The sequence below is a fragment of the Gavia stellata genome, chromosome 5 (assembly GCF_030936135.1).
Source record: "Gavia stellata isolate bGavSte3 chromosome 5, bGavSte3.hap2, whole genome shotgun sequence".
In the NCBI taxonomy this organism is placed as follows: Eukaryota; Metazoa; Chordata; class Aves; order Gaviiformes; family Gaviidae; genus Gavia; species Gavia stellata.
In genome coordinates, this window is record NC_082598.1 from 13,946,070 (window position 1) to 13,962,640 (window position 16,571).

The 16,571-nt window shown below is 36.2% G+C and overlaps 1 protein-coding gene across 2 annotated transcripts in view; it reads left to right on the plus strand.

Annotated features, from left to right (window-relative positions):
- JAKMIP1 (janus kinase and microtubule interacting protein 1) overlaps window positions 1–16,571 on the plus strand; it is an 87,628-nt gene that overhangs the window by 32,777 nt on the left and 38,280 nt on the right. For both annotated transcript variants that reach the window (XM_059817382.1, XM_059817383.1), the window contains 4 exons: window positions 1,931–1,990; window positions 10,533–10,661; window positions 11,949–12,077; window positions 15,784–15,867. In XM_059817382.1, coding sequence (XP_059673365.1) covers window positions 1,931–1,990; window positions 10,533–10,661; window positions 11,949–12,077; window positions 15,784–15,867 — 402 coding nt within the window. The remainder of the gene's footprint in view (window positions 1–1,930; window positions 1,991–10,532; window positions 10,662–11,948; window positions 12,078–15,783; window positions 15,868–16,571) is intronic.

Sequence of the window (16,571 nt, forward strand, 5' to 3'; positions counted from 1 at the left end):
TATGGTTTCATTTTTGCTTTGTTTCCTATTTACAGATACTTTTTCACTGTCAGAAATAAGTTAAATTGTTAACTAGGATACTGCTTTGGTTGGCAGTACAAACTAATTGATGCTTTGTCTTCGATATGAATCCAGTGGAACTCTGCACTTCCATTGTGCTTTTCAGCTGTCTTTTCTGGCTAAAACCACACCTCTGCAGAATACAAATGTATCATAATTATCAAGAATGACCCACATGTCACATACCTGATTAATACAAAAGTCATCAGCTTATCTCCAGCTGAGACCAATATGATACACAGAAATAAGAATGATAGTCTTACACAATAGGGTTGTCCGAATTGATTAGTATTGTCATTTGTAGGGCATCTTTGAGGCTGTTGAAGCCATATAACTTGAGTTCTCCCACAACAGTGGTTTTCTGGTCAGTTCTTAAAAGGAAAGCTGTCAAAATAAACTCAGATGATTGCAAAAGATGCTAGTGATTCACCAAATGGTGTTTTTTAATTGGCATTATTATTGTTCTGGTAGCTTGATGTCTCAAGACAGTAAATTAAGCAGTCTTCTTACAAACAAGATTAGAAACAGGAAGGAGTGGGGGATTTTCAAAGTGTTTGTTCATTCTGCACTGTAGTGAGAGGAAAGGAAAGACAGAGGGAGAAGACTAACCAGTTTTTCCAACTGTCTGGACACATGCCTGGGATGCAGGACAGCCAGATTAAAGCAGGGACTATGTCTTAACCAGGTACCTGAGGAGGGAGCATTGTTCTTCAACACTGTCTAAAATTCAACTTTGTGTTTTCAGCCTGAGCTTAATATATTAATGGTTCTGCAGCTTGAAATACCTGCTCCATTCTACCTTGGCAGTCATTACTTCTCCTTATTCTGAAAACCACATATATTAAAGTTGCTATATAATTTATTGTGCTTTTCTGAATTATTTCGTATTTTCCAAAACTTTGTTCTGGAACAATGTGCTGATAAAGATGAGTATTTTAATTGTGATTTCCGCTGGGAACTTCCTATTTGTCCAGTTTCTGAACTGAATATAAAGCAAATAACTCTGAATAGAATAATACCATGCAGTGAGCAATAACTGCTAGAGAAGCACTTGGAAGTGCTATCATTCTTTTAAAAACAGAGGTGTTGCAAACAAAGATGCAGAGCTAAGGAAAGAGTCAGGAAAAAGGCAAGGAGACAGATCACCTACTTCCTGTGTTGTTCTTTTGCTTGTCCTCTCCTTTGCATTTTTTACCTTCTCTTTCTCCTCTTCTCCTTTGGAATTCAAGGCAGTATTCTTGGGCTTGAATGTTCATAAATGCTGCATTTTTACAGTTATAACCTCCTCATATTATAATATAGTTAATTATGATCTTGTTCCAAGGTCATGGTAGAAAAAAAGACCCTGACTAAGTTGACACTGACTAAGTGAGAGTGCCTTTGAATTTGAGGCTTTCGCCCTAGAAGGATAAGTCATATGTAACACTGTATCTGCATATGCATGGTTGTACATCAGACTATGCCTGGTATAATGACTTGTAATTACTAAGGCTGGACTCATTTTTGGCTACTGACCTGCTTCTTCAGGATGGTTGAACATTGGAGTGAGAATGTGAATTCTGTTTCTATAGCAAGCTTCTCGGTAAAAGAGTCAAGAGAACTGTCAGAAATCTGTACCCAGTATTTAACAAAGCCTTTTCTTGCCAACTTCCCATCAAGTGTGTAAAGTATATGGCTGAAGGTTTGTTTGTTAAAGGAATAAATCTGCAGTAAAGCGTGATGTTATACCAACGTGGGGTTATTCAAAAGGATAAAGGCATTGTCTTTGAGTTAGCTTTAAGAAAAATTTGAATGATAGTTCCTTGTGCTAGATATATCTAAATACATATTTTAAAAGAAACCCATACCAAAATGTTCTCTTTCCTTCTAGGAAAGGGAACGGTTATTACGGTCTAAAAAACAGAAGAGGAAAAGTCTGAAGCCTCCAAAGGTAAGCAAACTTTTGGTTTTCCATGCATTTTCGTTGTTGTGAACGGTGCTTGTTTCAAGTACTGCCTGAAATTAGAGGTCTACTTAAACTAATGGTAAAATTTCATTTAATTCTCCTATTTTTTCTAATAAGTGCTTATTAACTTAGGATAATTCAGGAGCTGCGAGTTTTGTTCTACACACAAGTGTTGTTCTGGTTTTCATTTTAAATAAACAATATAATTACACTTCTAGCCATTGTGATCTAAATATTCAAGTGGCTTGAGGTCTAAATGATATGATGACTCGAAACAACTACCATTTCAAAGGACAAATGCTCGGTCCTTTTTAAAGAAAATACACTCTTTAAACTACTCGTACCAAGTTACTTCTTAATTGCAATTGAAAACTTTAAATCATGCTATGGATGTTATTGAAATGATATTTCTGTATGTGATATATAGTTATAGGATTCTAACTATTTTTCTCTAGTAACTATTTTGCTCTAGAACACAAAGTAAAAGAGAAGAATTTAGATTTTAGAAACAGAAAAGTTTTGCTTCAGAGTGTACCTTTACTGTTTGTTGTAACATGTGCTTAAAGTAATTAGTTTTGCTTAAAGTAATTAGTTTTTTGTGAGGTTGAACATTAGCAGCCTGAAGCGTGTGAGTGGAGGAGAATGCGGTAAGAGGGAAAAAATGGAAGTGAAGAGTAGAGAGATGATTATCATCTATATTGTAGCTTAAGAAACATTCTGTCATAAACAGGTGCTTGTTGTCAGTGTGTTCTGCATAGTATATTCCTGGTGACCTCCAGGTGGTGCTTTTTTATTGCTCTGCATTCTGTAATACCTGTATTCTGAAAGATTTATCCTTTGGGATTCCCTGTTTCAGTGGTAATTTCTTCAAATTATGCTTCGAATAATGAATGATCTGTCTTTTACATGTGAAGAAAGAAAAATTCAGAAGTAACAATAAACCTCGCATACTTTTTTCTGTTATGTAATGGAAGGCTGATAGACACCAAATATATTTACAGTAAACCTGAACCATTCTTTCTTGGTGCAGTATACTGGGAAGTTTGTGTGTTGAGAGCGAGTTTAAAAACAGGATATAAAATAATATATATATGTAACTAATACTGTAATTTTTATAGTCCTCTCTAATTATTAGCCCTTATCCAATTTTAAATTAATTGTGAAAGATCTTTTGCTAAATTGTAAAGTTCCTAATGAAACAAAACTAGTTAATTTAATTTTTTAGGAGTTGATAACTAGTGAGGCTAATTTCTATAGGCTGAAAACTTCCATAATTATTCATTTATGTCTTAAAAATGTTCTGTATTAATAGAACTTCAGCTGACCTAGGCTCTGTACCCTTTCCTTTTACCTATTTTCTCTTGAGAAAGCTACTGCTTTTGTAGTACCTTCTTCTTGTTTTCCTTATTGACTAAAGCAAGAGTTAAACAACATGAGGGTTGGAGAAAATGTGCATGATACCATTAAAAATTTGTGGCAGTGCTATTCTTCATGTGGTAACAGTACTATAATTGGGCGAGTTCTGCAGAGATTACTGCAAGAATTATGTGCATATGAGCAGCACAGTTAGGGGTTTCCTTCTTATTTATGATATGATAGATACACCAGAAAGAACAAATAATCAGTAGCAGACATAACTCACACTAGTTATTCCATCCCCTGTCCGTTAGCTCTTTGGTGCCCATATGAAATTGGCCGTTTGAAATTTCTCCTCAAAGGAAAAGCAGGACTATAAAACAAAAACAAGTGAAAAAGAGAAAGTTGTGAGAGAAGAGTGAATGGGATTATATATACAGTACCAGTTACACTATATATACTATACTAGTTATTCTATAACTATACATATAGTTTCTAAATGAGATAATTCCTTAAGGAAGGAAAGAAGTAATCAATAATATATTTATTAGTGTCCTGTTACCTGTCATCGTATAAATCTGTAGGCTATTAACATGTATATGCAGTGTTGACTTGGACTTTAAACACTATTGATGTTTGCTTCTATAAATCCAATCCTGGCATACAGGCTTGCTTCCTTCCAGGTCACCTGTGTGGTCCTGTGTTGATCAAAATCCTGAAAGGAAGCTGTGTTTCCCACCGTTTTCCAGCAGTTTTTTATTTAAACAATCGATGTAGAATGGGCTGCTTACCCAGATGAACATGAAAATGGTAGAATTCATCTAACCAAGCATTGCAAATTATTGGTTAGATGTCATTAACAGAGGTGAGATATAGACATCTCACTCTGAACAAAGTGGTAACATTAAGTAGTGACTGTTCTCCTCTGGAAGTAGATATCTAAATAGGCCATATGAGTTTTGTCCTAAAATGGCCTCTTTGTCCCCATGGACTATAAAAGCAGTCTAAGATGAGTTGCTTTATGTACAGACGTGTACAGCGCAAGTGTATTTCTGTCTACGATCTGTGCAAGATTTTTATATCATGGAGGTGATAGCCTATATATAATAGTAGAAGAAATTATGGGTGTATCTGTCCTAACCAACCACTCAGAAGGAGAAATGACTGATATAAATCTTTGACTTTGCTTTTCTAAGATTTATTAAATGTAAAATTAGCATTAACACAGTGAATTATCAAGTTTGGCTTTTGGAGTTGGACCTACTTCCAGCTGTGTCCTACTTCCCCTGACAAAGTGAAAAAGGAAATAACTGATGAGAATTAGATTTCATCAATGTGGTTAGATAAGGTCAGACTAGAAGGTAGAGAAAAGTTCCTTTTTTGTTGTAATAAACAGGAACTTGGTGCACAGGGTGAAGACTTGCACTCATCCCCTGTTGCAGCTTCTCCTAAACAGGTACTTTTACACTCCAGATGCCTTAATTTTCGAGGTACTCTGACTGGAGAGTGTCTGTGTTGGTTTTCTAATATGAGTATTTTCCTGACAGTGATTCCTGTTAGCTGGAACAGAATCCATGGCATGCCTTTCTCCATCTCTAAGACAGCTTGTGTGAAGGATCTGTCAGGCTAGTCCAGGCACCTTTGTAGCCTGATTGGGTCTAAATAACATCAGTTCAGCTGAGAAGCTTTTGAAAATACCAAGGTATTTGTTTGTTTGTTTGTTTGTTTGGGTTTTTTTTTGCAATTAGGTGTCTACATTATTTCTGGAGCTCTGTAGGTGCACTAGGTTACTGTTGCTAGTGTAGCTTTGACTGAGCAGTCTTTTAATTATCAAGGGGCATAGGAGTCCATAGAACAGCGCTGGCAACCAGCTCGGGTTCCCCAAGGAAAGGAGCAGCATAGTGGGATGGGGCTTTATAACCTTTGTGGCTGCAAGGTGTTTAGAGGAGTAATATAATGACTCTGTATAGTCAGGTACTGTAGGACAGTTTTCTCTGAAGTGAAGCAGCCTAAACTGATAGATGTTTAATTTTTTTTTTTTTTTAAATGTTAGTGTTTGAACTTGTTAGGAAAAAGATGTACCAGAGCTGAATCTTCTTTTGCTGTTTAAAGCATGCTTTTTTCCAGGTGTTTTTTTTTTCTTTTTCTTTTTTTTTTTCTTTCCAATTTTGGAAATAACCAAGAAACTCTGGAAACAGAATTTTTTGGGTTTTGTTTATTTTTGACATGTAGAATGGAATTACAGTGATTCCATGATTGATGGAGTCATGCATTTGAAAGTAAGGCATAATTGCCCAGTTTGTTTGGAAACTGTAGGTGTCTATGGATTTGTTTCTTTATTTAAACTTTAATAAATAAACTGTATTCGTGATAGTGGAAAGCCTGCACACTGGTGTGATGGAGTTCGTGTTTCTTGTTTTATATTTTTCTTTTTTTATCTGCCTCTGTGCTTTGGTGTGCCTGTATTTTTCTGGCTGCCAAGAAATGACATATAAGCATGAAGGTAAGAAGTTACTGATTAGCTCTTCTGATTGCATTACAAGGAAATTTTTCTTGGATAATTTTCATCATTAGATTAAGTACTTGAAAATGAGATATTTAAATGTAAAGTGAAACTACATTAGCACAGAGAAATCAGATTATTTATATGTAAGTATATCTATATCCAAATAATTAAAAATGAGGGTATATTGAAATTTGCATATAATATTGTCTATGTGTCACTATTGATTTATAACATTCTAAACTTTGATGTTTACTGAGCACCATACTTCAGTAGAAGTGTTAATACTTGAGTTATAAAGACCTAATGCATATTTTTACTTTAAAATTATGTGAAAACATTGATATAAATCCACATGAAAAATACTTGCTACTAAATTCATGGCAGTATTCAGTGGAAATTAGAATTTAAATCAGAATTTTTCAGCATTTATTTTCTCAGTTATGAAGTTATGATTTAGAAGTAACAAAGGTACAAATGAATATAAAGGAATCTTTAAGTTGTTAATTGAGGATGTTCCCATTTTTAAGGAAAGTTTGAATGAAATTTGAATGAAAATAGTGTTTAGTTACAAAAATCCAGTGAGTATTGTACGTATTTGTGTATACTGTTTCAATGTTTCGAAAAACCATTGTGATTCAGCTTTTGAGCTACACGTGGAATCTCCCTTGGAGTTGGTGTATTTATTTATGCCTTATTATTTATTACAGTGTTTGTCAACAAACGTTGTATGAATCAGATGTCTTTTTTCCCCTTTTTTTTTCCTCTCTACAGCTGTTCCCTCACCAGTTATTTGTTCTGGTTTTGCTGTGGATCACTTCTTGTAGCTAGTTGTTTCAGATCCTAGGTGATCAACAACAAAACCAGCTATTTTGTAGTTATGTCATGAAGCATTTCATACATGTGCAATTAATATACAATGGTTAAATACCTTATCTCTGTTTCTATGGAAAGTATCTGCTCCACAAAATGATAAATGTACAGCTTCTCTAAAGAGGAAGGATTCATTAAAAATAAATAAGTGGTTCACTTGTAACTCCAAATATTATAGGCAGCCTGTATAGCATTTAACAGTTTTTAACTTTTAACTCTCCTTGAAGTCTTGGGGTTTTTTAGTGTGATGAGAAATACTAATTTTCTTGCATAATCTCCTCCCATCTAATAAATAAGTGATTTATTTAGTAATATATGCAAATTCCCCCCCCCCCAATTTTGCTACTAGTGAAATGTTTAAATGCAGCTAGTATCTTTTGTCAAAATAATGGTGTTGCTTTAAGTATCTTCTCAAACCTATACACATTTATGTAAAATAAAATCCACTCTTTTTTTTACTATTGTTTTTTCACTCCTTGAAACAATCTCCGTGGGTGTGTGCATGCAGGGTTAAAGGAAGATACATACTTAAGCTGAGTTATCTACAAAAGCGGCTGTAGTTTGAGGTATAGCAAAAAGTCCTGTAGGTATGATATGTCTTATTGTCAGTTTTAACTAAGCTGCTGCTGCCCTTCATGGTACTGTGTTCTCTGTGCCATATACATGGTAATAAATTGGAGTTTTATTCTCCATCTTTTAGAATTCCCTTCTACCAGCCTTCTCAAAGTCAAGACTTGAGTCTTTCTTACTTTGTCAGCCCTCAAGCCTGTACATTACTGTGGGTTTGGTTGCGCTTTCCTCAAGTGTGTTTGTCATTTTTGAGGCCAAGCATCCTTGAAGCAGGAGGCATGAGCAGGATCAGCTGATTTTTAGTCCTGTGAGTTGCTTGTCCTTGGCTAGGTTCCTCCAAAGCACGGGCTAGTTGTTCTGAGCCCCATCCACAGACAAGCTGGTGTGGGCAGAAGAGCAGGACATATTGGCAGAACAGTCTGCATGCAGCTTTGTTTTGGGTTTACTCTCAGCATCTTTGAGTAAAAAGTATATGCACTGCAAAATGAGGATGTGGTTTTCATGAAAGTCTCTTGGGTTTAGTTTACCTGCCATCATCATCTTTACCTCCTTATAATCTACCTTCATCTTTATGAGACTGTATCTGCTCATCAGTTTGGAGTCAGAATTCTGAGTTCTTCCTGATGAGTTGACCTGGCAACCCAAATTGTAAATTTGTCTTTCTTGCAACTTGAAGGTAGCACCACTTCTTTAGCCCTATTTTAAACTCCCAATATTTACTTGTTGTATTACTGCTAGATGATTGTAGGCGGCCACCAGTATTCAGTGTGGGAGAAATGCTGGATGGGCCATCTCCCAAGGACTAATTACACCTCAGTTTTTGTGGTAAACCTTTGTACTTATGAGAGAGGAGTCTGGAATATTTTTAATTCGAGCGTGAGAGAACACGTTAGCTTTCTGGATAAGTCTTTATATTCCTAGAATAGAGCTTAAACCTGTTCCCCATGTCCTTTGCTTTGTTAAGTAGGACAGAATGGTGAACAAACTGGTGTAGCATGCGAATGCTGGAGGAAAGGATTAAATTACACCAGGGAAATTTCTGTCTTAAGCACCTTAGACATAGCTCTGCTTGGTGAAAGGATTACACTGCTTCCTAAACAACTGAAAGAGGGTTTAGTACTATAACTGTGATCGTTTTATTTTCTTGTGAATACGCTAAATAGTGGTCTAGTAGCTTGCAAAAGGAAGGTTGTTTCTAAAAATTGTTCAGAAGCTCTTTGCCTTCTGTGCTGCATCATATTTATCTGTATGCATGCGGGTAAGCACAGTCTGCTTGGAAAAGATGTGGGTTTTTTGTTTGTGGGTTTTTTTGAGTGCGTAACATCCTTTCAGAAGAAGATTTTAGTAGAACCAGTTAATTTAAAAATGCAGTCTGAATAAAATTTTTAAATTATTATTTGAAGGGCTTATCTTAAGTGAAGCAATTAAGTGGTTCAGAACACGGCCTTGAAGCTGCCTTCGGTAGTTTGAATGGGATTAGCTGTACAGTGAAACAATTATGGAGTTGTTCAGCTTGCGAGTGATGAGACTGTGACCTGGTGGACCATGGTAACAAGCTGCAGACTGTAAATGGAGTGCATGGTGTCATGCGTGCAGGCACCAAGTCACACCTACGAGCTTGATTTTATGGTACCACTTAAATTAAGATAGAGTATTTTGGCTGTTGATGAGAGCTGTGCTGAGCCAAAAGAATACATTAAGCATTATGGGGCTTTGTGAGAAAGTGAAGACAGTACTTTGTAGGCATACTGAAAGAATGTATAAAGTCAGATAAGCCTAGAAGACTGCAGACAAACGGTAAATATTTGGAATTCATCATGAGATAGGGCATTATAGATAAAATAAAACCTTTCAGTATCTTGAATGAAATTGCTAGGTCACAATTCCACTCACTTAGCCGGGTTGGCTTTGCTGAGATGTAAGATGTCTGATGTTCTGAATTAATAACAACTGGTAACTTTTTTCATCCTTTAGGCTTTTTTAATAAACAGGGCTACTATCTTCTCACGCAGAACCTGTGGTTCATATTATTTTAAAAAAACCAAACAAATGATGACATCAGGATCTGTGATTCAGCATCAAGCAGTGCCAAAAAATATAGAGATGGACAGACAGATTTTTCTTCATCTTCTTAGAACTACCTCTCTCCACTCACCTGCCTGTCTAGGATGCTTCATAACCTGACTCCATTTTTCCAGCAACAACCCTTTTTTTTTTCTTAATTTTCTTGCTTTTCTGAATTTGTGTTGGATTATTAGAACACTTGTATGGTGTAAAAAGTTAGGGTTTCTGCTGATTAATAGCAGTTAACTTTTATTATTGTTATTTTGGAAGGAGAAATACTTGAAAAACTATTTTTCTAGTTAATTGTTTAAGCAATTTTTTTTTAAAACAGTGGAATTTTCTATGGAAATTTGCTGCTTTCTGAGCATATGTTAGGAAACTGATGGAAAGGGGGCTCTTAAAATGGTGAATTATTGCAGTTGTGATGTTTTATATAAAACATCACATTTTTCACAGTGAATATTGCACTATTCACTTCCATTGGCTACTCATTCTCTCTAGTTTTCTGTAAGCATGCATTAAATTGATTACATTGTGTAAAATTTTAAAAATCTGCATTGAAATGCTGGTTTTCCCTAAGCATAGATTTTTTGGTCAGTCATAATATTGGAGTAAACTTTCGAAAAAATTGAGAATGATGGTATTGAAAAAATAAATGGAAAGCAGCAATTTATACTTCTAGTAGGATTTTGCAAAATAGATATTATAAATTAATTGTGGGTTTTTTCTTTTTTTCTCTTTTAAAATTAATATGAATGATGACTTTTTTTCCACATTGTTCTTCAGAATATTTTTTCCCTTTTAGTTCCACATCTTATACGTTACATCGTACTGGGTTACTTTCTTCTGAATAGATATTGCATACCTCTGCTGGGAATCTTGTAAGATGTGTATGATTTTGGTAATTAGCTTTTACACTTTTGCTAAAGCATTGTCCTATTGGCAATTACCCAGTGCTATGTGCAGTTCAGTTCTTGGAAGTTCTTATACAAATGATGTTGAAAAAGTAACCCATTTAATCAGAGAACAAGGGTTTACAATGGAACCTTTTTTCTTCCTAAATACTAAAATAACGGGCAGAGAAGACCTTGGCTACTGCTTACTGGGTCATTGGGGTTTTCCAACCGTTTTGCTAGTAACTAAGAAAAACTAACTTTTCAGAGGCATGTTGTGGAGACATTTTTTGGATTTGATGAAGAATCTGTTGATTCAGAAACATCATCTGTAACTTCATATAACACAGATAAAACAGACAGGACACCAGCAACACCAGAAGAAGATTTGGAAGATGTAAGTAGTACCTGATTTGTTCCTAAGTTCTGTAAAAACTGACATGGAGTATGAATGCAAACTTTTTTTTCAACTATTCTGCCACAGAAACTATGAAGGATTTGGCAGATTTTTTGGTTTGTTTCAAGTCTAGTAACACATACACAATCATTGCAATAGAATTAATAAGTTAATATTCTGCCTGATGGATTTGGCAGATATTGGGCTGAGAAATAAAATTGTTTTTCTCAAACCCTTTCTTATTAGTCAAAAGAAAATGAATAGGCACATTGCTTTGCCAAAAATCAATAGTTACTAGACAATAGTGTGCCTTTCAACCTTATAATTTATTTGACTGTTTTGATACAACCAGGATTTTCTTCCTGTACTTACAATACTCAGAGAGGCTTTTGCAATTCATTAAGGCTTAAATGATCATAGGTAGTAAATACACACTGACATGTTTTGTCTCAGCTCTGTGATATGCAGTGCAGCTGGCCTACTTTAAAAGATTGCAGGGCTGAGGACAAAGCATGAATTAGATGCTCTTTTTCATCTTTCTTTCCTGTTCACTAACTTGTGCCTAATACTCCTCAGTCATAAGAAGTTTCCTATTTGTCTAGATTTAATATCTAATAATATTGTAATCTCTTTTCCTTGGAGCTTGAGTTCCTGGAGGAAAAATTAATTAAAGGGAAGAATGTTATGTGCCCTCAGCATTATAGGAAGGACCTCAAAAGTGTTGATGTCAGTGGCTCAAAATTCAAAGAAAATTAAGACATTAAAAATACTTCATGTTAAAAAGAAAAGAGAATTTAAAAAACAATCTTATGGCTTTTGAAAGACAACTTCTGTCTTAGCATGCTTGTGCAGGTAAAATGCTTTACCCTGGCATTGTAGAGAAAAAGAGTAAGGAGAGAGTGATGGACTGCATGACAAATAGAACGAACCCCTTCTGAAGCCCCTGTGGCTCTGGAGTTGCTGAAGACAGTGGTGCATAGAACTGTTCCCTCTCATCTTTCCCCAATCAGCTTCTTCCGACTTCTATACATTACTGCCTTATATAGTAATTTATACTGTCCTGAAATTAGGAGGTAGACACAGTTACTGATCTCCGCATTTCTGCCTCATCTTCAAATCATTCTTCCTTCCATTTCCACTTGTTTTAGTTTTTTAAACCTTTATTAAACTTTGAGACTCAGTATGAGTTGTGTTGCTTGTTGTGTTTGTGAGTCTATCTGTGTATATAAACAAACCCATTATCATATATATTTATACAAAATGACTGGTTTTTCCCTCTTCATTAAGAGCACACCTAAAGAAGAAGCTGAACTAAGGTTCTGCCAGCTAACAAGAGAGTATCAAGCTTTGCAAAGAGCATATGCATTGCTTCAAGAACAAGTTGGTGGAACCCTGGATGCAGAGAGAGAAGCAAGGGTAATTTTTTAACTGAAATTTCTTTTAACTCTGAAATAATTGAAAAAGCTGAAAAAACTTGGAATAGCAGGAGATATCTTCACAGGTCAGTGAAATGCAAAGAACAATGTAAGATGACAATTTAGATTCATCTGGTGCTATCAGAACAAAAGTATTACTATACTTTATTCTAGCATGCATAATATATTAAAGATCTCAGTAGTAAGACAGTGTCATTGAGAATGATATCCCAATTGAACCTGCAATTTATGATGGATTTAAAATGAATTGGAGAATAGGTTGTTATAAGTACTTAGGTACTTTTATCATATGAGTATACTAAAAATCTGACCCAAATCTGACAAAGGAAGTTTTTCTTGAAGTGTTTTGTCTAATATATGAAATCATAATTTGATTTTAAAAATCTCAGTTTGAGAATATTCTTCCACTAAAAAGTACATAGCTAACTGTTGTTCCTATTAGGTCAGTGTGTGTGATTGTTTACTCTCTGAAATAAATGTTTTTTTATCCTCACAACAATCTCTGTACTACAGGTATTTGAGGTCTGAGAGAGTATGTATTCTGTCTTCATTTACCCTTTTGCCACCACTGTATTTAACCATTTGGTGCAAAGATGAGGTCAGCAGAAGTCATGCTGACATCTTCCTTTCTGTTTTTTCCAAACCGGGGAGGAGAGAAATCACTTCATAATGAATTGGTGAGCTCTGACTCAGTCCCCAGATCTATTCACTGAACAGCAGTGGCATCAAAAAAGAGCTGAGTTGACCCAGAGGCAGAATTTCTTCTACTTTATCCCAACTCCTTGCAGATAGGGGCACGTCTAGAAATCTAGCGTATTTACAAGTCACCCCCTACTTGAATGACTATTGAACAGAGTGCATCTGTAGCAAGTTTGCAGATGATACAAAATTGAGAGGAGTGGTTGATACGTGAGATGGTTGTGCTGCCATTCAGAGGGACCATTCAACTGCCTGAAGAACTACGTAAGGAGGAATCTCATTAAATTCAACAAAGGGAAGGAAAAGTCCTGCATGTGGGGAAGAATAACTCCATGCACCAGTACAGACTTAGGGCTGGCTTGCTGGCAAGCAGTTTTGCACTAAAGGATGTGAGGGGTCCTGGTGGACACCAAGCTGAACATGAGCTGGCAATGTGCCCTAGCAGCAAAGATGATCAACAGCCTCCTGGGCTGCATTAGGAAGAAAGTCCCCAGCAGACCAATGGAGGTGAATGGAGGTGATCCTTCCTCTCTACTCAGCATTGATGAGGCCATATCTGGAATGCTGGGTCCATCTCATGGAAAAACAGGGGCATATGGGACAGAGTTCAGTGAAAGACCATGAGGATGATTAAGGGCTTGGAGAACCTGATGCACAAGGAGAGAGAGCCGGGACTGTTCAGCCTGGATAAGAGAAGGCTCAGGGGTATCTTATCAATTTGTGTAAATACCTAATGGAGGGAGTAAAGAAGATGGAGCCAGACTTTTCTCAGTGGGATCCAGTGAAAGGACAAGATGCAACAGGCACAAATTCAAATACAAGAAATACCATTTAAACATAAGAAAACCCCTTCTTCCTCTGAGGGCAGTCAAACATTCGAACACGTTTCCCAGAGAGGTTGTGGAGTCTTCATCCCTGGAGATATCCAGAACTCCACTGGACAAGGTCTTGAGCAACCTGCTCTAGGTGCACTCCTGCTTTGTGCACTCCTGCTTTTGAGCACAGGAGTTGGACAGGAGGCCCTTCCAACCTCAATGAGACTGTGATTCTAAAAAGTGTTTAAGCATTAATAAAAAACCTCCTAACCTACTTCCCCACCAAAAAAAACCAAAAAACACCTGAACCCCCAAAATGGAGAAATGTGTTAAATATTGTGAGTTATTATATATTACTGACTTGCTACCTGTGGCTTCATTGTATTGTGCCACTGCAACTTGTTGCTAATAATGCAGAAAGACAAAGATTTTTAACGTAGTTTAAAAACTACTGGTGGGGAAGGACTGAATTTATCCCAAAGGTAGGAGCTGCCACGAGCTTAATGGTTCCACTGCTTAGAACAATTAATAAAATATTCACAAACTTCTACATTGCTAGAGTGCTGATGGTTATTAGGCATACAGGTGCACTATTTCATCCACATCACTTTCTCTGGCAAGCATTTTAAAATCCACTTACTGAATAGTCTCACATATAGAAACAGTATGCTTATGGGAGAAGAATTTCTGTGTGTTAATAAGCAGAGCTTTCCAGATAAAAGTTACAGAAGAATGGAGACTGCTTGACATTATCTGGAGTTATTTACAGCTAAAAATGTTAGTCTATTATCCATAGAGCCAGTATTTAGAAGATTCAGGGTTTTCTTTTAAAATGTGTCACGTTTTGTTTTGGGTTTTTTTTTTTTTTCAAGGTTCTTTGGAGTGGCTCTCAACCAACCTTAACTTCTTTTTTTCCTGCGAAATACAGTTCTTATAATAGTAGAATTACTGCTTTATAGCTTTATTTGTTAGAGTTCTTGGCATCTTACAAAAGCCTAGTCACATTTGACGCTCTCTTTTTAAGTAGGATACTTAGCCAAGGAAAGCAATAAGGACTTTGGAGATCAGTTCTCAAGCTAGAATTGGGGTGGGGAGCATAATTACATCTACTATTAAAGTAAGATTTCAGAGGCAGTCATGTATTTGACAGTTATGAGAGACCATTATATATTTCCTTTGCCCTCATGGGAAGGGAGACCCTGGTATGAATATTTTTGTAATAGCTTTTTTAAATTTTATTTTGCAGACGTGCAAACTGTCCCTTTAGTACACTTCGGAATTGTTGCTCTTTCTTTTTAATGACATTTTGGTTTCTTTTGTCACATCCATGCAAATCCACCTCTTGAGTGAGTCACAAGGTAGCTTTTTGCATGGTTAGTTTTGTAGGGCCCAGTGTTCTGGTGGGATGAACATTTCCTATTACTTTTAGATGAGGCTTAAGGTAAACAACCCCAAAGACACAAAGATGCAGAAGGAAATCCCTGCGGGACTTTTTGAACTGCCTGGGTGAAAGAGTACCTGAAATAGGATGGGAAAAGTACTTGCAGTAGCTCAAGGAGCCTCAGTGACTGAAGGTCTCCAGAGATATCCTTTGGTTTATATCCTTTTTGTTTAGTACGTTATATGATCCAGTCCCTTTTAGGGCATTGCTAGACTCAGGGGGTAATACCTACTGTAGTGTAATAGTTTGTGTAATAATCATGTAGAATGAGCAAAACTGACTAGCATATGCTGTTTATGGGATGTATAAATTATTTTGGGTCAATATATTTTATTTACCTATAGGCCTTTTCCAGTGCTTATTGCAATTCCCTTTCTCTCTTTCCCCTTTTTTTCCCAATTGCCTTGAATTACTAAAGCTTATGAATAGCTTCTTAGAGCTCTTTCAGTTCCTAACTTTTTTTTTTCCTGGGAAGAGCTTTGTCACTGAATATGTGATGATAACATCTTTTTAGGCTACGAAGGAAAAATGCTGCTAAACTGATGGCTTTTTGAATATTTTGTAACATAAACACAAAAGCAGTTATTTTAATGAAGAGCATTAAAAGCTGACTGGACAGCCCATAAGTGGGTAGAAAGTATCGTTATTTTGATTCTGTATATAATTAAATCTACCTGTCTACCTGGACAGTGTGCATATACACACACTTTTTAATACTTTTTTCTCCCCAGACTCGTGAACAACTGCAAGCTGATCTTCTCAGGTGTCAGGCAAAAATTGAGGACCTGGAGAAAGCTCTAATCGAGAAAGGACAGGTAAAAGGCTCTCTTAATGTCCTCTACCACATCATTTTCTCCCTTGCATGCAGTGGTGCCCTTGCCATCTTCATTGCTTGCTGGTGTGTTGGTGTGACTGATGCAGCTTAATTGCTACTTCAGCAATAGATTACTTAACTAAAGGAAAGTATTATATAGACTAAGAAAATGCCATTAAAGATTCATTTTCTAACACATAGTACACTAAAGCATAATATTGAAATAACTGCTTGTTCATGCATTGTAAATTCTGTTCCCATTGTCACTTGGTGCAGGCTTTTCTCCTGTTTTCCATTTTGTTTATATTTGCTATGAATTCCAATAAAATAAATATTCTATATTTGTACTGGAAAATATTTTTGGTGTGTAGCATAGAAAAATTCAAAAACCAGATCACTTCCACACATGCTTCAGCTAGAGAAATGAACCACGTAGTGTGTCTGCTTACTGGAAGCCACTTGCAGTGTTACTCTCCTGGGTTTAAATTCTTGTAGAACCCAACTGCTTTCAAATTCCCATGCCATCACACAGAGTAAAATTAGGCCTTATGCTTCAGTATATCTTGTAAATACTTGACGTGTATGGGGCTACTGATGCATATTTAATAATGTCTAGGATCTTCAGGAAGGCTGATTAAGAGTTATGAGAGTGCATTTAAAAGATGTTCAGTTGCATAACTGCTAGAATGCACTGAGAAAATTGAG